Source organism: Dermacentor andersoni, chromosome 1 (genome assembly GCF_023375885.2).
Source record: "Dermacentor andersoni chromosome 1, qqDerAnde1_hic_scaffold, whole genome shotgun sequence".
Classification (NCBI taxonomy): domain Eukaryota; kingdom Metazoa; phylum Arthropoda; class Arachnida; order Ixodida; family Ixodidae; genus Dermacentor; species Dermacentor andersoni.
Genome location: NC_092814.1, coordinates 117,526,695 through 117,549,335, shown reverse-complemented (window position 1 = coordinate 117,549,335; position 22,641 = coordinate 117,526,695). Strand labels below are relative to the sequence as shown.

The 22,641-nt window shown below is 49.4% G+C and overlaps 1 protein-coding gene across 1 annotated transcript; it reads right to left on the bottom strand.

The window, feature by feature from the left end:
• Positions 1-742: 742 nt before the first annotated feature.
• On the bottom strand, positions 743-22,353 carry LOC126543905 (uncharacterized). The gene is made up of 3 exons (XM_050191049.2): positions 22,138-22,353; positions 4,203-4,367; positions 743-1,660 (listed from the first exon to the last, which is right to left on the bottom strand). The coding sequence occupies exons 1-3, from the start codon at positions 22,211-22,213 to the stop codon at positions 1,464-1,466; spliced, it is 438 nt and encodes a 145-aa protein (XP_050047006.1). The 5' UTR covers positions 22,214-22,353; the 3' UTR covers positions 743-1,463.
• Between the last annotated feature and the right edge of the window lie 288 nt (positions 22,354-22,641).

The window sequence follows — 22,641 nt, the reverse complement described above, 5'->3', positions numbered from 1 at the left end:
TATTAACTTGAGCAGAGAGAGAGAAGAGAAAAGGATAAATGAAAGGCGGGGAGGTTAACCAGTGCTGAGCCCGGCTGGCTATAGCCTGCACTGTGAAAATGGAAAAGGGGAGGGAAATATTAAGAGCAGGAAATTTATTGACAATGTACTACCCGCAGCACCAAGAAAAAAAAATGCACTACGATTTTAGCAAATTCGTACTTAGTCAAAGCTGTTCTCGTCGCTTAACAGAAATCTTTGTGACCTTCTGAATATTCTGTTGCAGCTAAGACTGCCAATTCAATGAGAAAGGGGTCAACTGTCTGCATGCAGTGCCACTGGTTACACCGTTCTGTCGCCTTTAAGATGTTTGGTTAGTGCTCTGCTCGTAGCAGATATCGAGGGCAAACTGAGGATGCATGGCTGTCCCGATCACACGCTGAAGCGGGCTGGTGCCACACTTTAAGGCTCGAGGGTCTCCCACAAAATCTCCTAGTCCCGTTGCTTTTCAGGAAGATCACGGAGACCGTAGTCGCTACTGCACTCACCCAAAAACATAAGAGCATCCACCGGTGTGACAGATGTTGGGTCCGCAGCAGCACTTAAACGTCATTCGTAACGAGGCCAACCAGCCACCTCTGCACATAGCAGCAGGACTTTATTAATGCGCGGTTCTGTAAAGTGTCATTTCCTCTAGACCTCGCCTTGGTGCTGTGTGCTGGTAACAAGCACACGACGAATAGCAAGAAAAAAAACGTACGAGTTCCCGTTTTCTATTTTTTTATTAGGACAGATCATCTATGTATGTAGGAGGATCACTAATTACGCTCCGCTACGCGCACGAATCGGATTAACATTGCAGAAGTGTTGCAGAACAGCGCACACAAGTCGACATCGAACGTCCTTTCAACAGGCATACTATGTGGATCGTGGCACGTGTGCGCATCTCCCGCAGACAGCTTCGTACCCGCCAGCTCTGGCAGCGTGGCACAAGCGAAGCAAGTGACGCGTGTAAAGCAGCGACATCCTATTTTTTTTACCTCTTTTATTTCCTTTTTTTCGTGTATAATGATCAGGTGCTAAACAACTCGGAGACGCGTGCGGCTTCGCCGGCCGTGTCGGCTTGGGAAGGACAGCCGTATGTGCCACGGCCAGCGCGAACGCGCATGCTTTGGCGAAAGGAACGTGTCGAGAGGTGTGTTTTTATGAATGAAGAACGAACGCACGTAACGGCTGCCTCTGAAGACAAATAGCAAACCGGGGACGCTAGCTGGAACGCTGGTTCTGAGCATACGGGACTGAGGTACAACAGGTGGTCAGCGACGGCGCTGCTACTGGAAACCGAGTCACCAAGGTTGGGCAGAGAAGGAAACTTTCGAAGACTATGGTCCGGCGGCGCTATCGGCATCTGTCCCGAGCACAACAGCCCGGCTGTGGGACTCACGACGGGGGCGGCGCAGCACGGGCGCGCTGGGTCCGCGCCGCTACGCAACCCGCAGCGCCAGTAGCACGCCCACGGCCGCCAGGCCGGCGGCGGCGGCCGGCACGCTGGCGCTGTTGCATTTGTCCTCGAAGCAATGGCACACGTTGACGCGTCCGCCGAAGCCGGCCTTGTAGTAGCACGGCCTGTCCGGCTCGCCCTCCACGGCGCACTGGCGGATCACGCGCTTGACGGCAGGCACTGCGGAGAAAGGGCCCGGGGTGAGACGACGCGGGGTGTTCTCGCACGCCGGTGCGGGAATCATAATGTGTAGAAATGCACATAACAAGTAAGATTATTGACTTCAGCAGGGTTCACAGCGCCACCAGCAGGCTGTTCAAACATACCAGCCAGGTTGCGTGAAAAGTGTTGATGCGGGGATGGAGTGCATGAGCCGTTTCGGTATTACAGGTGTTCCAGCGCTATTGAAGCAGAGTGGAATCAGGCCACGGTGACAGTTTATCAGGTGAGAAACATCACCGCCGTGCACGCAGAGGCAACGCAGCTCGCAGGCCTGTCCCTTCTGCGCACGGCACGGCCTTGACACTTTTACCCAAGAAAAAAAAAAAGGAAGAAGGAAGGAAAAAACGCACGATGCGGCAGGGCGCGCAAGGAGACCGCGACCCTCGCTCGACACTTTCGCGCGCGGTCTCGCTAAGCAGCACTGCTCGGAAAGGACAACAAACACCGTGGCGCGAGGCGTCTCGACCACGGCAATTTACTCCAGAGGCGGGGAAGAGAGCGACGGGACGTGCGCAATGTCAATAAAGGCAGACTGTCGAGTTCTTAGGCACACCTCTAAAGGTTGTAGGCATTGATACGCCATTGCCACATTTTATGGGGAAAGCGCTCCTGATCCACGTGATCTACACCATCGTCAAGAGTGCTGGACACCAAGTATTAATTTCGTGAGCACGAACGTATCCTGCATGTTTGCGTTCCTTGTATTAGCAAAAGCTCGTTACTGAAACGCTGTGAAACTGCTGCAGATACTCCGCGCTTCTCGATGTTACTCGCGAAATATTACGGTTGTCCAAGCTACCATATGCTGGAATAACGCGGCCACACTATTGCTCAGCAAGCCTTGCGGATGTTTTGTTTGCTTGCTTCGGCTAGTCGAGAACTCGTACCTTGCTACAAGCAAATATACGACTGATCTTATGGCTGCTACCGTGAGAAGCTGTTAACTGACACATTTATGCGTCGTAAAGTGGACCCGCCTGCTAAGAGTAGCAGCATAGTTGAAAGCTCCGGATAAATTATCACCGCCTGTGGTTCTTCAACGTGCACGGAAATTCCAGTACCAGGCGCTTTGATATTTTGTCCTTACCGAAAAGCGAGCTCCTGTAACTGGTGCCTTTGGGTTCAGCAGCAGAACGCCCACCGCTGCGGGTGCATGGTTTTATTTATTACACTTCATTATTTCTTTTCTAGAACTTGCGTTAAAATTAGCCAACTTCCCTTATGTTCAGTAATTCGGCCTCATAATATTGTATAGTTCATATGTTACATTTTGTGGTTTTACGAGCCAGACAACTATCACATGATGCACGCCGTAAATGGGTGACTCCAGATTAATTGCGACCACCCGGGGTTTATTAACGTGCACTCAATGCACGGTACCACGAGTGTTCTTGCATTCCGCCCCCATCCGAATGCGGCCGGGATCCAACCCGCGACGTCACGCTCAACATCGCGAAATATTACGTAGGCCCTTTCACTATTTACAAACACAGGCCCAGGACGGCTTCCGGTTTCGTCCACCCTCGCAAGCTTTCGCTCGCATCGCGGCCGAGATTTTATCGCACTTGGACTTCATACGGAACACCACGGGCGGCGACGAGGACGAAATTTTGCCTGGAGCGTCCATATAATTCCTATCGCAATAATAAGTTTTATCACACTTACACTCATCAGCGTGGAGCGCGTGGCTACCCGAAAGGCAACTTACATATTTTTTAGCTGCTTGTTAATCCACTATCACGTATTCACCATACCATACGATTAGCGCAGAAAGTCACGTCAGTGCTTCCCTATTAAAAAAAAATTAATCATAAATTAAACATCCGCACGGGAATTGACGATCATTCCGTCATTATAGAAGACCCTTCGCAGAAAGTTACTGATAAAGTATTTAGAAATTACTGAGGCTGGTTTTCTCGCCTAACCTAAACTCATTAAAAAAAAAAAAAGGAAGGCGGCGCTGAGAAAACAAGAGCAAAAATAAAATTCCATTTTTTACTCATTGTGTTAAATTGCGTGCCAGGCAATATGGATAGCCTCCCGAATGAACCATTCATTAGGCGTCAAACGTTTTAAACTGTGGCGGGCCAGTAATCCCCGAGTATTTGCTGCAAGAATGGCTCTCAACAACCGCCTTTCATCAAATCAAAACCGGGGGACGGATTCACGACGCTTCTTTCTCGTCATTGGCCAGCTGCCTTTGGCTATGTTTAACACTATAATATATGATTGACTGAAAATTTCTCTTGAAAATAACTCTAGCCTCAGAGCTACAGAAGTACATGCCCAGAAGCACATGCAGGCTATACGCGATCCCTTACGACCATGTATCGGTCGCGCGCACCCTTCTCGAAAAAAAAAAAAAAGAAAACCTTCTCTGTCTTGCCATAGGGCACGTGAGTCTGCTTTGAGTGCTCGCGTCACATACGTGCGTACAGCTGCACAAAGAACAAGTGTTTTGGCTCAGCAGTGCATACGATTAAAAGTTGCTTTAACTTACGTCCATTGACTTCAAAGTCGACGTTCTCATCAATCTTCCTGCAAGCCGTGTACTTGGAGCCCTTGCTTAAATCACTGCACTTTGTTGTATTCATGGTAGATGGCGGGTTCTCGCAGTCGGGATTGGTGGCAGAGCTGCAGACGTAGCACTCGATGGCACTGGTAGCTGGAAAGGAAAAACATTGGGAAGCACTGTTAGCAGGCAGACAGTCGTTGCCGCCCCTTCTCTAAGGACACCATTCGCAGTCCGGGCGCACGCTGCTGACGCAAGCACCGCGCGACAACGGTGGCGTCAGCCGACGCACGCCAGCTATAGCTTCTAACCAGTTTTTATAAACGCTCGGTGAAACGCCTAATCACCACAGATATTGGAATTCGAGCGCTGGCGAGAACGTCTGGCCTTTGACGAATGGCAAAGGCTCAGCGATGCGCCCGTATTGTTGCATTCCGTGAATTCCTTGCACATGCCGGTGAACTAGGTTCCTTTAACATTTCCGAGTCACTGAAAGGACAAAAATGCCACGAGAAACCTACGCACGCCACTCTAAAGCTTCGATCAGAGACGTGGTGACACATAAGTGAGGAAAGAAATATATGATCAGACTTATTCGAGACCATGCACTGCAGGGCAAAGTCCTTTCGGACCAGAGAGCTGGAATTACCCCCGTGTTGCGTCAGCCGAATCTATCCTTTGCCTGAGTCTATTCACATTCAATCGTCTGCTGCCCCCCTCGATTGCATGTCGCTTCCCTTGGCACCCATTCCGTTACCACTGCTTATCTGCCCTATAATACGCCTTACATGACCCGCCCACCTACAATCGTTCTTCCATGATTTCAACTAAAATATCAGCTACCTGCATCTGCCCTCTAATTTATACCGCCGTCTTTTTATCTATTAACGTCAAGCCTATCATGGTAAAAGTGACAAGCTGGACGAGTTGAGTCGGGGTGGCAGAATACACTATTCTGGCGATACGATTAAATACGCAGACAAGGAGCGAAAGGAGAGAACAAACGCTGTAGACTGTCGTATAGACGGTTTGTGTACTGTCGTTCGTTCTGTTCTTTCTCACCCTGTCGGCGTCTCTGTCTGTCTTGCGGGCTTTGACGTCCCGAAGCTGCACAGTGGGTCTTGACGGCAGCGAGGGCTCCGGATTAATGGCAGTCACCCGCGGTTCGTTAACGTGCACCCCAAGCACGGCATACACGAGCGTTTCTTGCATTACGCTCCCATCGGAATGCTGCCGTCGCGGCCGGCATCGAATCCGCGATCTGATGCTCAGCAGCGCGACGCCATAGCCACAGCAGGAGCCACCGCGGCTCTTGACCCGCGTTTTGAATCGTTTTGCTGCAGTAATGTGCTCTCTCACGCAATCATTTCTCGCTCCATCTCCCGTTGCGCGCTTTTGGGCTTCATATTTGTTACCTTCCATTTTTCCATCTTTCGCTACTTGGTCTATGTGAACGTGCCATACCCAATTAACTGCACAGCTATACCAATTACGATCTCTTGTTGCCTCGCCGGGCCATTGTGAATTGCTTTAGTCTGCTGCATAAATAAAGTGCTCCCGACTGCTACGAAGACGATGGGAGCAGGTGTGTGCGATGCGGACGAGAAAAAACTTGTAAAGCTCGAAACTTTGCAGCTAGACGGGGTGAGCGTGCACGGGGAGCGTTCGAGGGAAGCTTTTCGCTAGTTGTCCTTAATTTGCTTACGGGATAGTCTACAACCGTCAATATACAGGAGCCTAGTCAGTTTGCCAAGTCGTCAAAGGCAGAGATTGTACAAGCGAAAGCCTTCCGTAATCGTCCTCTGAGGCATGACGGCTTGCTTGTCGGCTTTCTCGCCCGCTAGACCACAGTCCAGGCAAAGCTCAGCGTACTTCGATCGGTTTGCGCTACGTGTTCGGTGGATCATTATGACTGTGAGAACCGTTTAGCGAGGCCAGACCTACTAGACCCGAACTCCCCTACAACAGAGCCAGACTTTGCCCGAGTCCTGCGCTGATCAATAGCTAGAAACAAGAAAGAATTGCGAGCTTCTTATCTCCGGGAAAGTAGCTCTACATTTGTAGCGCATTATATCTAGGAAGTAATAGTACATGGTCTGAACCTCTATGTCTATTTTCTTTTTTTTTTTTCACTCGATGTAGTGACGTTTACCGAAAAACAGGTTCCCTGCAAAGAAGAAGCTAGCGGGGAACAGCGTGTGGTGCCGATGCAAGTTGTTCACTGGCATAATACCAGCAAAGTACCAAGTACATTAGCTTCAAGTGATCAACGCGGCAATACCTCTGTTCCTTGTAGATGCGTAAATTTAAACTCCGACAGAAGTGCATAAAAGAGATAAAAGAAAAGCTGTAATTATCGCTTCTCCTTACCCTTTCCGTATAACATATAGGCAGTGGTATCAGGAAGTCTATCTACAGATTTATCAAACCTCGGGGAGTACTTTAAACATCCTACTGAAGTTCTTATTCCCCGAACACCCAGCAAGAATATCTATTAAACAAGTACGTATATATCTAGTGCATAGCCACAAGTAAGGATTGGGAGGAAGGGAGGCAGAAAGAGAGAGAGGAGGTTTAAATAATTTCTTTTTTATTTTAAAGTCAGAACACATTCCCAAATTGTCAGCGCCCATGAGGACGCACTCCTAAGAAGTAGAAGCAGGGTGTACAATCATGGATGTAAGCATCCACTGAAATTAAGAACAGATTGAAACCTCCCGGAATAACGCCCTGGACTTACGGGCCTCCAGCTTCAAGGCCTTATAGTGACATGTTCAGTTGGTAGGAAGCCCTAGTTCCGCAGCGGTTCCACGTGATCAATTCAAACACAAAAGGTGCGCTGCTTTCTCAGATCTACCAGCTAATCACAAGCTCAAGTACCATTTTCGCTCTTTCGCCATGAGTTTTGTGTCCAGCAGCAAACAAACGACCATGAGGAGCGAAATCCCGCCGTGGCCACATGGTCTCTCGAGTTTACGGTTGATTTAGAAATAAGTTAACAGTTAACTGTCTAACTGTGCTTCTTTGTACAGCGGAATGGCATCACGTAGGGGCGCCTGATAAAAATGTATCCCCGTACAGTTCGGCATTGACAATTTCATCTTTCCTCGTACGGCGCACACTTGGACCTGTTTGATGTTGCAACACTGGATACCTGTACCATGCGTTCATCTAAAAGCTCGGAAAAACAAAATGTTATAAGGTAACCGAATTATATAGTGGTAATGCAACGTACGTGTATTAAATAATACTGCAAGCTCTAAGATTGCACTGAAGTGGAACTCGTGCGCAGTTTTCTGCCGATGAAACAAGCGCAATGTTCTTGTGCGATATGTAACCTGAACCGACGAGCACATGCGACCGGCAATAGAACTACTGGTGTGCACCGCACGTCACTCGTTCTGTGGTCATTCACAAGTAGACAAGGCGTCGAGCAAGTGGCGCAGTGCAGCACTCATTACTCGTCGAATCAAAGAAAGACCACGACTTATGTACAGAACAGCGTATACCCACCACCGATGGATTTTACATGTGCAGGAACCAGCTTTAGTTCAGGGTTCATATATCTGAATATACGGGAACGGAAAAATCGTTTTTCTCGGCAACCACTGCAGCACTTTTGGTGGGATTTGTTGCATTTAAAAAAAAGTTAATGGCTAGTAGCTAGTAGGAAGTAAACTTTTCCTTTTAGGTCGACAAGCTTTGACAAAAATGACTGAAAATAAAGAAAAAAGAAAGCTAAGTACACAGTTTTCTACGACGGACCTATGTAATAAGTAAAATACCCCAATTCTGCAAACTGAACCTGATAATACACTTAAAGGAGACAAAATTTATGCATTGTACGCCGCTCTCAAACATGCGACTATTTGGTGAGTAATACATTTGAAAGACTAACAGTTTCACGTAAGCTGTAAATTCCGCATATCGCTTTTATATGGTTGAGACGCCCAAACAGATACATTTTACAGAACTGGGAAATCTATTTTTGGTGCGGAGTTACGAACTTGTAAACTTAATACTTGTATTGACTTGCCGATTTTTCGGCAACTTTCGTAAAAAGAGCAGCGGTTCGGCCTAATCAGTACGTCACAATTACCCGGGAGAGCGGTAGCACGAGGCAAAAGAACGGCTGCGCGTCGAGACAAACAGGGACGAGAGCTCAACATTGTTTGTCTCGGCGTTCAGTTAGTTCTGCTTCTCGCTACCACTCTCCCCCGCTAATAAATGTAAAAAAAAAAACACGAGGTCCTAAATCAAAATTGTGCTTCCTATATACTCGCTCGAATATAACTTTCTCTGCCAAATGCAGCTAATTTCATTCGGTCCAGCGGTTGTCCCAGAAAAGCATTTCTGCCTTTTACACGCATTCGAAAAGGCAGCATCGAAGTTGGCCCCGCGCAACAAACGCGAGAACGGGCGGTGGCCAGACCCCGAAGGGCCAAAGGTGCGTACTTCAAAAGCCCATTCCGAGTGCTCGACATATCTGCGACGAACCGGTTATCGGCGCACCTCGAGATTACAGTTGCGTCGCCCGGCGGCAAACGTGCCGCCAGCGCGAAGACGAGCAATTTTTTTTTTTTTTTTTTTTTTTTTTTTTTATGACGCAAACTCCGCCTGACGTCAGTCGCCGCGAGACAAGCTCCGGTAGCGCACCACACCGCTGGAAAATAGGTCGCCGGCGAGGGAGAGAGATCGGATCGGGCTTCACCGGCCCAGTGAGCAGCGCCCTGGCTACGCGACGTGGCCCCCCTCGGATATGAAAGCATCCGAGTTCACAAAAAGTGCGTTTCGCGCTGTGCCAGGTTATTAAGTGACCGGGCAAATTTTAGCACGCCGCTGGCTGGGCAGTAAGTCCCTTGCGAGTTAGACCGGAATGGCGCGGCCCTCGCCATCCGTCTTATTAGACGTGTATAGACGAATACTGTGGAAGCGTACGCGTCGCTAGAAACAAAGGTTCCCATTAAAAGCTCCTGTAATATATTGGCGGACTACCTGTCGTTCTTTTTTTTTCGTTTTCTCTCCCTCTTGTCTCTTCATTTTTTTTTTAATTTTTTTTTTTTCACTTTCGGAAGCGACGGAAAAAGATGGGTGATCTTTCAACACACAACGCACTCGGTGATGTGCAATTTAACTCAGCGTGCTGCATAGCTACCGAAAGTAGTACCAAAAGTGAAAGAAATCGTATAGGTACAGATGAGAAATGTACACAATCTCAATAAAGACAGTTACTAATAACAGTCACGCTTCTTTCGGCATATGCATCTGACAAAAGCTAATTTCGCAGTCTAAAACTGTGTCGGTGAGTTTTGTCAAAGCTAAGCTATATTTAGAAGAAAAGCGGCGCAATGTTTCGTACAGTCAGGGACAGCGATTAGTAAGTGCGTTCGATGTTTTCGCCTATGGCTGCCCAAAAGGAGACGCGAAATGTGTACCGCGAAAACGAACGTATAGGTACAGTTAACCACAAAAGCTTATGAACCAAGGGATCTCGGAAAACGTTCAATATCTGAGCAGCCTGTAACAATTAGTCAGTGAAACCGACCATCACAGTGTTGTTCGCATACACTGGCAGAGGCTGTAAATGGCTGCGTTGTGACGCTGCGCAGATATCCAGCGTTTTCTCAGACCTTGTCTTCCGTAAGGTCTTGTGGTTGACTGTACGAGTTCATCCAGAACTATTGCAAATCACGTTATTGAAGTAGCTGAGCTGCATTTAGCTTTGGATTATATGGTGCGTTGCTCATGCGATTGCCCATGAGCAACTCCGATCCCGGCTACTCTGTTGCTATACATGGCGCTTTTTTTAACTGCACTAAATTTTTAAAAAAATTGCCCGTGGCAGATAGCACAATTCTAACCCTTAATCTAAGTTACTCGATGAGGCGGCCATTACTTCTACGAGAAATCAAAATGCTTAATTGAATCATTAACATAGTAACATAACTTCTTAATTACGTTACGGCGCATATTTCAATCTCCGAATTGTAGCTAGTGAGTATGCAAGGCATATCGACTTGGAACGAATTGTCAAGGCTATACCAGTTTCGAGATATTAATTTTAAACGTGTCCTACGAAATGCTTTGGCGCTCCCGTTACGTTTGTGCTTCCATGCATGAAACAGCGTTTTCTTTCAAATGTAAGTAGAACAATGCATTGACGGCGCATATCGCGAAACTGGTGCCCTCCTCAGAAGTCGTTCCAAGTCGATATGTCTCGCATATATACTCACTGCTACAATTCGTAGATTGAAATATGTGTCGTAAAGTAATTAATTAGTTGATTTGAGTAATCAATCTAATTAATCAATTAAGCATTTTGATCTGTCGTAGACGTAATGGCCGCATCATCGAGTAATTTAGATAAAGGGTTAAAATTTTACTGTCTGCCACAGGCAATTTTTCTTTCAATTGTGGTGCATCTTTAAAAATAAAGAAGAAAAACTACCCTAGTTAACGGATCGGAACAGCAAGACTGCACGAATTAGAAAGACGAACAGAAAAGCAAAATGAGAAGAATAAAGTGACCTGTACGGATAAGAATGCGTTCTTTAAAAATCCGAGCCGTTCGGTGGAGTTAGGGAAAATGCTTCTCAATGACAGACGTTTGCAATACACCCGCGGAAGCTCGGGTCCCATAATTGTTGCCGTGCTCTCCCGAGAAATACCCAGACGCTGCCTACTAAAGCGGCAACCTTGTCGGAACTGTCACGTCGTATAGAAAATAACACGGAAGTGAGGTAACAAAGATCGACCAAGCTAGAAGGCTGTAATATTTTCTTGCGCGGTCCACGCGCGACAGCGAGTGCCACGCTCGTGCAAGTTTGAATATAACTCTTCGGGAGCTCGACATTTTAGAGGTCGATCGCTTGACAACGAAAACCTGCCTTTTCTTTCTGCTTTGTGTATGTGTGTGTGTGTGGGGGGGGGGGGGGGGGGGGCGAGTTGGGAGTGTTTCGCTTTGTAGCTATTGCAATGCACCCAGCTAAACTGTTCTTTTTCTTTTCTGTCACCCATTTCCTGCGCATGAGGCAGGGCGCATGTATAAACACATTCCTAATAAAATCCATCAGTTGAAAGTCAGCGCTTATTTGTCCGTCGTACGGTGCCTTTCTCTCGTCCCTCGTCAGCTTAGCGCTACCCCTGCAACCATGAACGATCACCAACTTCGCCCTGTTCACCATTCTGCTCAGTATAAGGAAGAAGCCGCTCGCCAGCGAGTGGTCGTCACCAAAAATCGGTCCCGTGCGTCGCCTGAAGCGGGCGTATTCTTTCCGAGGCAAACTTCCAGAGACTGCTTAGGAAAACGCGGAGCACGCCGGCGAATTCCGGTAGTTCTCGAGTGTTTTTCCAGAAGGTTTTGGCGCACTCGATTCGGTCCTCCTGAAGACGAGAGACGCGTCTTGCGCGTTCGCCGGCGGTGTGCTCACCGCCGGATCGCCATTATCCGCACTCAAGTGGCCGCTATCTCGAGTGGCTGCTGTCGTCTTGGCGATAGGGAGCGGCGACAAGAAGGGACGAGGACCGCGCGCCGCGCTTCACGACAGCAATCTGTGCGCGCAAGAAAACTCTCGTGCACGGCCGGAGAACAAAGATGCAGTCGACCGCGGCGTACACTACAGCCTCGGCCGTGTTCGTCGGGAAACGAACGCAGTGCCATGCTTCATAAGGCCGCTATTCTTGACCACATCTTGCGGGCCAGGCATTTAGAAGCTGCTGAAAATCGACTTGAATTCCTGCCCTCCCCCCCCCCCCCCCCCCGAAAAAAAAAAAATCGAGCGCCCCGTATAACATCCGCCCACGAAAGACGCAGTAGCTAGGGGTTCCGGATTTACTTTGACAACTTGGGAATGTTCAACACGCACCCAAGGCATGGCACAATACGTAGCTTTTTTGCATCCCGTTCCCATCAAAATGCTGCCGCTAGGGAGGGGAATCGAATCCGCGGCCTCGGCAGCAGATAGGCGCGGGTTACTACCTCTCTGTATCCGTGCGTGTCAACAGTTTGAGACGACGGGCGGTGAAGAGAGGACGTGAGCCCATCGCGGCTCTTGAAGTTTGCGCCCACATTGGCGTCAGTCCCCGTGTCTGTTTACCGTTCCTTATCGCTTTTTGATGTGCGCTGTTAAGCTGTATCGCAGCCCGTGGATGCGTAGGCCTGTCAGTGTTTGCTCACCACGAAAGTTATTCTACAAAAGCGGCACAAACAGCACTTAGCAGCCTGACGGCGAAGTCTATAACTGAGAAGGGAACCTGATGCGCAGGGCGCAGCACATACCGCTTTCACGACCATCAAAATTACTGTGCATAAAAACGAAGGAATATTACCTTGTTCACGCATATTTGCGAGACAATCAGCGGGCATAAGCATGGGCGATGCAACACTCATACACGCGATTTCTTGGGTGTCATACAGCCTCATTGTCGCTCTACCGCTCCACAGCAATCGCGAATTGTCATAATTCTATTATCATTACCCGTAACTCATTGCTCGGCAGGTAAACCGACCAACAGCCATTAAACAGCTAGGAGACTAGCAGCCTGTCCAATTTCAGTTAACTAGAAAAGCGTTGCCCACTATAGCGATAAACACTGCAGATGACTGAGCTATCTCACTATAGTAACCCGGCCACCCAGAGGCCGCTGCACTCGCAAATTTAAACCGCAAACATAATTAAATGGCGTTTCTGTTTAAACTCGGGCATGAAGAAGAAAACTACCCAGAAGAGATAAGGAAGAGCGAAGAGCCGACAAGCTAAGTCCATCCTAGTTTTGTTTTTGCACGTGTTTATTTAACAAACTGCTCGGGCTGTTAAAGTCATTTCATACGAGACATTCACCATAAGTCACCACACGATGCCAAGGAATGAACGTGACCTTAATTCACCACGTTCACATCATAAGCTTCCATTCCCTGCTAATTCAAAAGACAGAGTGGGTCGTATTTTGCTGGCTTTAGATCTGTATAATGGTGTACAACGGAGTCTACCTTTTGCAACGGACCACTTGACAAAATGCTCTGTTTTCTCCCGCATAGCGCCACTCCCCTCTTTACTAAAGCTTTTTCTTCAAAAAAAAAAAAAGATTAAAATAAAAATAAAACACGGTTCGCAACGAAACCCAGAAGCTTGTACTTATAGCTCTGCTCACAAATGAAGTCGTGGAACAATGAAATAAAGTATGGCTAAAGATCCGCTTCGCAGTTAACGCCAGCAGCAAGCGGAAGAGCAAGAATTTATCGGCAAAGAGCAGAACGAATTCGGGACCGTCTGTCCGAACCGTTCTGCGCTGGTGCATGCAGGCATAGGATGAGGAAGGATGCACTACATGACTCGCACGTGGCCGCGAAATGACGACTCCTCCGTGATGAGCCAGGGCAACTGCGGCACAAAATATTTCGCCCGAAGTGCGAAACAGGTACAGCAGCTAGAGCGTGCGCGCCACAGGAGCCTCGCTTTGCCCTCGGTGCTCGCCTCTGCTGCAGCGCGCACCATCGCAACAGCGGCCGCCGCGAGCGCTGAGCACTTTGGCGGCGGCGACCTGATGGCGGAGCGATGCAAGTCGGGTCCGTTTCATGAAACTTCCCCAGTCTCCCTCTCCGGTGTTTTATTTTAAATTAATTAATTACGACGTCTCAATTAGAACGGTATACATTTTCATTCTGATATAACAATGAAAAGCTACCTTAGTACCCGTTAATTTCATATTCCTGAAAGGGCGAGCGCTCAACCATTTTTTATCGATGTATAGAAATGCATTTCAAGTTAAATTAGACTATTTCAGAAATACTTTGCCGCAAAAGGTTCTTCAATGCACTCAGCAGAGGTGCATTATTGGCAATCAAGCATACCGTTCGCGGTTCTTCCGCTCCTTCTTCAATGATTTGCACGGTGAATGCTACGGCGGAGTGGGGTGTGCCCACAACGCGTATCCTACTGAACGTCATCGTGGCGCGCAGTGCAAATTCGATATTGGATGCTCACGCAGACGCCACTATTTCCGATATGAGCGCCTACGACGCGCCAAACGCGCTTGTCCTCGGCGAGCTGCAGCAGTGCACTTGGCCAATGGACTTGTCACGGCACCCCACGACGGCCGCGGTACCTACGCTACGTATTCGACCGCAGCTACATGCAATCACAGCACTGGCTCTGTGCACGACAGAGCTAAAATGAGCGCTCACGGTCACATGCTCCCGTGTGGCTGTGCTACGTGGTGCGGACCGGCTTTGTCCTGCACCAGCTTGACCGACGGATAGTGCCACTTCCAGCTTGCGCATTTCGAAGCTCATTACGAAGCGAAGTCTGCGAAGGCGTCTAACCGGGAGCGGACAGGAGCGAGCGAGCGCTGGCAAGCGTGCGTGTGCTCTGACCACGGAGAAAGAAGTACTTGAGTCTGACCTTAAGTTTCGCGTGGTTCGAGACTAGTTGAGTGTTCAAAACCAGTCGAAATTAGCGAGACCCGGCGGCTACGACACCAATAAGCAGGGCGGCCAACGTTTAGTTACTGTGCGGGCGGCCGCGGCCGAGCGTGAGCAGGCGACGGTCGGCTTCTTCCGCAAGTATGTAATTATTATCGAAATTCTAAAGCAGATTTTCGCTTCTTTATTAAACTGCACCAATAAATACACACAGCAACAGTAGGAAGAAGCGCACTGAGCCAAACACCCGTCTTGATTGATGTCAGCTGTTAGCCAATAGCAACCGCGTATGGGAATCTGTTATATTATGAAATAAAGCGTCCAGAAAAGAGTGAGGAGCAGGCTTCCGTTGAAAAGACAGCATTTAAGAGAAAGGCGACTTCATGCCCCGTCTGCCAGATCCACGCGCCGCGCACGACTGCAAAATTTGGCTGAGATGTTCACAGCAGCGTATGCTATCCACATGTCTGCGTTTTTTCACCAAGCCCGAAGGGAGTGGTTCAGGGCCCCTTTAAGTTCTTGCATTGAAGTTGAAAATAATCAGATGCTTTGTGTCACATTGTTGCGATAATAGCAATGTCCCTGCGCTATTCACGGTTCTTTTTACTGTCATTTGTAATGATCGTATGAGCCCCTCTCGCAACTCTTCAATGAATTGTCGGCTTCGCTTGTATCAAAAATGTTGTAACGTTTCGCTTGTTTACGTGAAACTAAATTCATTGTAATTATCTCTGCCATAACAACCACGACAGCATCGCGTCAATGGCGTCTTCACACGCCGCGACCGAGCTGTGGGTATGCCGTAAACATTCTTTCGCCGCTAATATAGAACGATGTCAGGCATATGATAGGAGATCACTACGGCCACAGCTGCTCACAACCGACGTTGACAGCAACGCCATGCATTGCGGTTAGCAAGTGCTCAAAATAGCTACCGCAGTATAAATGACAGCCCGCCACTCGCCGCTTGGTTTATCAAAAGTCCTAAATCCGCGTCTCCTGACAGTGGCCTGCTGTCAACGCTGAGCATTACGTACCACAGAGCCTACTACTCGATAACATGCGCGGGGCAGGCATAAAATAAGATGTGCTGTACAAGCAAAATCTTCCCCCACTGGATGGCTCAATTTCATCGCTTTCACAACGGAAAGGGAGAGCGCTCGGAGCGGGTGGCATTAACAGTGTTTATTATTTTTTAACGATAAAAGGCGCATGAAACCGGGCGGTGAGCAGTGAGTGCGTGCTTACTCTTTGTGCTACGTTTGAAGCATGCTTGTCAAAAAAGAAAGAAAGAAAGAAAGAAAGAAAGAAAGAGAAGTAAAGAAGAAGTCTCCGCCGATATGTTTCCGACACATCCTTCTAGCTTTTCGATGCACACTGCAGTCGTCACAACAGTATACGCTGTAAGATAACTCACACCCTTAGGGTATCCGTTTAATATAAATCACACCCTAACGGTGTGATTTATAGACAGATGCACACTGCAGTCGTCACAACAGTATACGCTGTAAGATAACTCACACCCTTAGGGTATCCGTTTAATATAAATCACACCCTAACGGTGTGATTTATAGACAGATTTAAACCCTTTTTAACTTTTAAGGGTGTAAATTACTTTACAGTGTGGCGCTTGGGCATCCAAGAGGCACAAATTGCAGCACGCACGGCCTATCAAGCTACGTGCTTGCACTGCGAGGTGTAAAGTATGAGCAACGCGCGGATGCTTGGTGTCCTGTTCAGCAGGGCGGATTCAGCTGATCGTAATTCCCTCGTCGCGACTCCCCGTCCCGAACTTCTGTCTACGAGGAGAAGGGCATAAACAGGCAGCAGCGGCTTGCCCAAGGGCGACTCTCCCAGCGGGCCAGACTGCCGCCCATGTGCCGTCGCGCCTCCATTCATGCCCCTTCCTGCGGTGCCATTCGTCACAGTGGCATGACGTAACGAACAGCGTCCGCAGCTCCTGACGCCCAGATGCCAGAGCAGTTTCGCCGCTCCAGTCAAAACGCAGCGTTGCTGGGAACACGAATAAACTACTGCAACCACGCAACGTGACCACACAAGCGCTAACGGTAAGAACGAGGATGCGTGAAAAACGGGAATCTTCACCCCCCCCCCCCAACCTCTGTGCCTTATGCTTCCCTCTGAAGTATTTTCCGCATTAGTGAACCGGAAAAAAATAACGAGGCAGAGTTTAACGTCCCGAGATTACACACGGGCTTTCAGGATGACCGCAGTGGAGGGCTACAGATCACTTTCGACCACCCGGAGTTGCTTAACATGCACCTAAAGCCCAGTAAACGTGCATTTTTGTATTCCGCATCCTGCGGAATGCGGCCGCCACGAAAAGGAATAGAATCTGCGACCTCGTGCTTGACGACAGAACGACATAGTCACTGGGCCACTACAGCGGCTTAGAAAAAAAAATGAGAAGAAAGAAACAAAGAAAATGGTCTGAGGGGAGAGTATAGAAAACGAGTAAGTTCTTAACCCGTCACCCCCCCCCCCCCATTTTTTATTATTATTATTATTATTCGGGGGATTTGCCACGAGGCATATATGTAGTAAAAATTAACGAAAGTGACATCACATAAATGCGAGCAGCCGTGTGTGATGCAGATACCGGGGCAATGAGTTGGCGCACTTGTGCGTTATCCAAGGAGTATAGTCCCCCGGAACATCAGGCTTTCGTTTGACCTCCCTAAGCATCTTGTGTCTATAATATCCTTGCTCCAGCGGGCAGTCACAAAGGTTGGTGAACGTCCGCCGTACACACAGGCGCTGGGCAGCTGGGACAAAACGTTGTAGGGTTGTCACTTGCAGATCCCCAGGCGTAGACGTGACGGCAGGTGTTATAGGGCCAGCCCAACCCGAAGCCTCCAAAGACAGACTTGCATTTAACCAGGAAGATGCTGAGGGGAAGGAAGCAGACACATATGGGTATAAGTACATGTATTCCGTCGGAGAATGGACTTCTGGTCATGGAGGAGAGCTCGGGGTTCAGAAGGAAACGGGGCTGGTGTCAGATAAATATGCTTAGTGTGTCATTTCGTTTGACGTAGTGGGAGCTCGTTCAACAACGTAAGCAGTTCCACCTCCTTTTTTTTTTCTCTCGTACTTAAAGTCAAGATGACGTCTTGGAAGGTAGTTCCTTGCCATAAGCGCCAATTAAAACAAAAAAAGGGCAGAGAGAAAATTATCACGCCCGCAATTTGTAACCTCTCAAGAGGCAGCTTCAAGCTACACGGCACAGCTTAGCCATATGCAGCACATCATTGCATAAAGGGGTAAGCTCCACCGACGACGTCTAACCAGCCATGACGGGCAGCGGCCGTCAAGGAAGCCTTATGATATAACAATGAAAGAGTGCGTCAACCTTTGACGCTTTCGCAAGAATCGAGCGACGGCGAGAAGGGCGCCGGCAAGACGTCCGATTTCTAAAACACGGAAGCCTCAGCATACGTATCCAAGAATTCTGCGGGCTCTCGTTATGTCGACGTTAGCGAAGAATCTGCAAAGGCTTCTGGTATCATAAGATCTGGTTCACATGTGCTGATCTCGGGGCCACCCGAGTCAACACAATTGCATTAAGTCACAAAGGTTGAGAACGCTTCTTGCGGGGATACGTAGAGCATGGCGAAAAGACAGGCACCGCATTATTTTTTTTTTGTGCCTTTCTACTGTGCGTGTCTTCTCCAGAAGCTCTAGTTTGACTTCGTATCGTGTCCCAGCAAACCCTACTCAGCATACCAGTGCAGAATGTTTCCACCAGACACCGGCAACCCTTGTAAATGGCATACTGTGTATGCCGAACAGATAAAAAAAGCACAAACGACGGCAGTCTTCCGTTTGCCGTCACGTTTAGCTAAAAAAACGATCGTTCGCGCCCAAGTCGTTGACCTCAGCCATCGATTTCTCAGTTCGCCTGTACGGATATATTTTCTCGTTCTTTATGCTACTTTTTTGCCTTACTGTACACAATAAGCCCAGTGCGCTGCATCTGCAACCGCCAACTGCCGCGGAAGTACAGGTGAAGGCACGGTAACTGCTACACCGACCGGCCAGCGCCGTGAACGTGACGACGCTGTCGGCAGCGTTAACGAACTACGTCTACACTGAATGAAGAAAGCATAGAGCGGTCGCGCGAGGCCTTGGTACAGTCGCGCCACCCACTTCCCTTCTCATTTTCGGATTGGTGCCGCGTGCGCTCGACTCGCAGCCATTGCCACAACCGGCACGTCCTTGCGAAACGCGCTAAACCAGCGTCACAGATCGCTGGTCCCCGAGCCGAACGAGGCGTGCGCGAAAAAGAGCGCCGTTGCCGGCGCGTGCGGGTGCAAAGCGCGACCGCGCAGGGGCGCTCCCGTGTAGCAGCTACTACCCCCTTGCTGTCGGCCTCGTCTTTCGCCGCTGTACTGCTGCAACCGCAAGAAGCGGGCCCGACAATGGCAAGTCGGTGCGCAGTACAGTGCCACGACCTTCGAAACACCCTTCTGCTTCCCCACTCTTGGGGAAAACGCCTCGTTAGTATTCAAGCGTTCATATCGACCTCAATTTCGAGCGAGGGCCTGCAGGCAAACCTTTCAATATTTGAAATCTGCGTTATTATGGCCACATTTCGTTTTTCTCATAAAGTAAAATAAAGGCGCAAGTAATATAGGTCGGAACACGATGTCCTTTTTCCTTCTTCGCTCACAGATTGAGTTCCTTTTTTTTTTCTTTTAGCTCTTCCCTTACAGCCTGTTTCGTGGCAGAAAGCGTGCAGGCTGAGAAGCGGGCCGTTGTGCGGTTTATGGCGATGCTCCCGTAAAGTTTAGAGACGCAGAGCTATATCGCGCAAGCAACACCGTTCTTCACAGGCACATTTTGCGCATTGAAACCTTTTCGTCGCCGAGTACGCATCACATCATGCTACATTGCTATCAACTTGTCATTGCACTGCAAGAACAAGTCACGCGGTATCTCCCGTGCAAAGTTCTCCACAAAATGCCGCCGTGAGAGTCGCGAAGTGGTCGCACGCCGCACTTGTAACCACCCCGATAAAGATTCTAGAAGAGGTCGGTAACCTGTCCCTTTACAGCTATAATGTCCTGTCCGTTTGAATAAGAACAACTCGCGCATCGAAACCAGGCGAATATGAACAGGCAAACTTGGTGGCGCAGCATAAGCAAGTGTATCGGGTTCCGAGGCGGTCGCGTCGAACTGTGCGAGACTCTGCCCCACGCACAGGTCAGACACCACGGCAAGAGTATATACGGACCAGATGAAAGGGCATCTTGAAGTACCGAAAAGCAGCCCACTGTTCAGTGAGCCATTATTCCGAGAGGTCGTGCCTCAACGCCACTTTTTCTAGACGCATCCTGCGAGTTAGGCCTCCAATACACTGAAGGACGTCACGCATCCTGCTTCCCTCATCCCTATAGAACAGCAGGCGCATATGCACTGCGTGTCTTTCACGGCGAAATGTTCACGAATATGTCCGGACGCGCGGAGTACGCTGTTATCTAGATGGCTTAATATGCACAATATGTCCTATCAGTGTGTGTTTGTTAGCGTACACTCACTGACGGAACACCGGTAACGTACGGCGGAGACTTTAATCGGCCTTTGACGTTGGTATGGTTACTGCCGTCTGCGTGCATATCAGCCCGTACTTGTTATGCGTGTGTGCATCCGCCCGTTACATCATCTGCTTTCGCGTCTCGTGCAGTCATGCGTTCCGAAAGTTATTCTCGTTGTTATACCTAGCAGGCGCCGACAACTGCGCTGCTTGCAGCTACTGAGGGTACTCTCGAGGTGCTGTAGTAGAAACAAATAAGAAAGGTAAGGTTTTCCTACTGACTGTTTGTGCATAGGCAGTGGATGCGCTAGCGCGCATCTACTACGCTTGAAATATTCGTCTGTTTAACTTGGCATGCTTTAAGTTTCGAAAATTTCCTTTAATTATTATTGTGCAGCTCAGGGGTTACGGGTAGGGCTAACCAGGGAACGCTGACCAGGGAACCCAAGCAGGGAAGAAGTGGTCACGTGTAAAATAAATAACGGACTGTAGAAGAAAATCCATGCAACGAGTGAGTCCTTGCATCCATGTAATCACTTGAAAGCGTGAAAGAAACCTTCGTGATGTGCCGTTCTAATGAACATCACTCTCCATCCTACGCGTGTAGCCCCATTTACCGGAACATCATTGATTCGTGGCCAAATAATTCATTCTGTGGTGCCACTTTGGTTGCTGTAACGGAGAAAAACGGTGTTTGATCTTTCTAGCACCTGGTTCAAGTTCAGTCAATAAAGAGGGCTGCAAGATATGCCCGCACTGGTTACTGCATAATAAAATGTAAATGGAGGTCAGATAATATTGCGTGGAACTGATGCGCTCTTCAAGCAGATTGAATAAATTGCTGTACTTAACGCTAACACATCCACTGGCGCTAATATTCTGAGCAGAAAGATGAGTCTTTCTCTCACGGTGATCACCAATTAATAAATTAGAAATGCGCCGTGAAAACTAAAATGAGAAGCTGTTAATCATGCTTTCGTCCAAGATGAACACAATCCAAGCAGAGGCAGCACATTATTTCCGGGTAATTGTCATATACCAGAACGGAGGAGGAGGAGGAAATGAGCTGAAGGAGTTTCGGAATAATGGGTGCGCAACGTTCTTCTCTGACAAATTGCCAGGCAGATAGGAGGGAAATTTGTTATTTGCTGTTTTAACGTGAATGTACTCAGCTACGCATGTTCACAAAGCGACTGTGCAACGGAGTCCTAGAAGGCGTCAGAAGGAACCGTAACGTTCGGGCGGTCGCTTAGGATGATATCAAACCTGGCTGCTGGGACAAAAGGATCATCCGTGTATATAAGCAAGCATCCCGTGCAATGGTTTTCAATAGGCAGCAAGGTAAAACATTAGCGTTTCACGTAGCTACCTATTGCATCGCACTTCGTTCCACGAGTGGTTAGTGTTACGCACTGAAATCGCGGCGCCGCCACTACATTACGTTCAATAGTGAAACCAGTGGCGAGAGTTCGCCGCGCTCACTGCGAAGAAACCGCCGTACTCTTGCGCCTCCACGAAGCAACGAAGGGGGAAAACACAGTCGCCCGTTGATAGAGCCAGCGATTATAGGCGAGATGCCGGATGCGGAACCCGTGGGCCCAAGAAGCTGTTTGCACCCGCTTGCGCCTGTCAAAGATCAGGAGATGAGCAGGAGCGCGCGCGTTTCTCCGCTAAGGCCACGAGGTTTCTCAATGCGGTTTCGCCGGGCTGATCGGTGCAAATGGCCTTCGCTCAATAGCCGCGAGCAGAACCCGTATAGCACGAGCCTGCTTGTCGCCGGGGCTGGCCACATCGCGCGCGCGAGCGACCCGGTGCACAGATTACGGCGGCGGCTCGAACCCGGCGCTGGAAAGATGAAGCCGGGGAGCGGCAGCGAATGGGATGGCGCGCAGAAGAGCGGCGCGTGCGAGGCCGACCTCTGTTCGACCTTTACGGACGCCACTCACTCGAAGGCAGCGTGGCCAGCGTCAGGAAGAAGGCGGCGGCGGCGGCCAGGGCCGCGGGCTGCAGCTGTGGGGCCATTCCGAGGGCGGCAGGGTTCCTCCGAAGCTCGACTTCTCAAGACGACTGGCTCACGGTGTTCGCTGCCGACCGACTCTTAGCCTGCCTCTGCCGATCCGTGCTCGCAGGCGGCTGCTCGTCACGTGGGGCCGCCTCCGTAACGCCGCCGCCGCTGCCCTGGCGGTCGCCGCTGGCGCAACCTCCTCTCGGCGTCGCTGTAGCAGCGCTGGACCCCCCTTCCTCTCCCTCGCGGAAAATGGAGCAGCGCTGGGCCGCGCGGCGGGCCTTTCGACCGCCCGCTTCGCCTCCCTTCCGCTGCCGACAAACGCGTCTCGTCCGGGCATGCGCCGCGGCCACTGTTTGGTGGCCGTGTCCGTTCCCTTTCCTCCCTTCACGCATCTCGTGTTCTTTTATATATCATTAAATTGAGGAGAAACATATACGGGAGT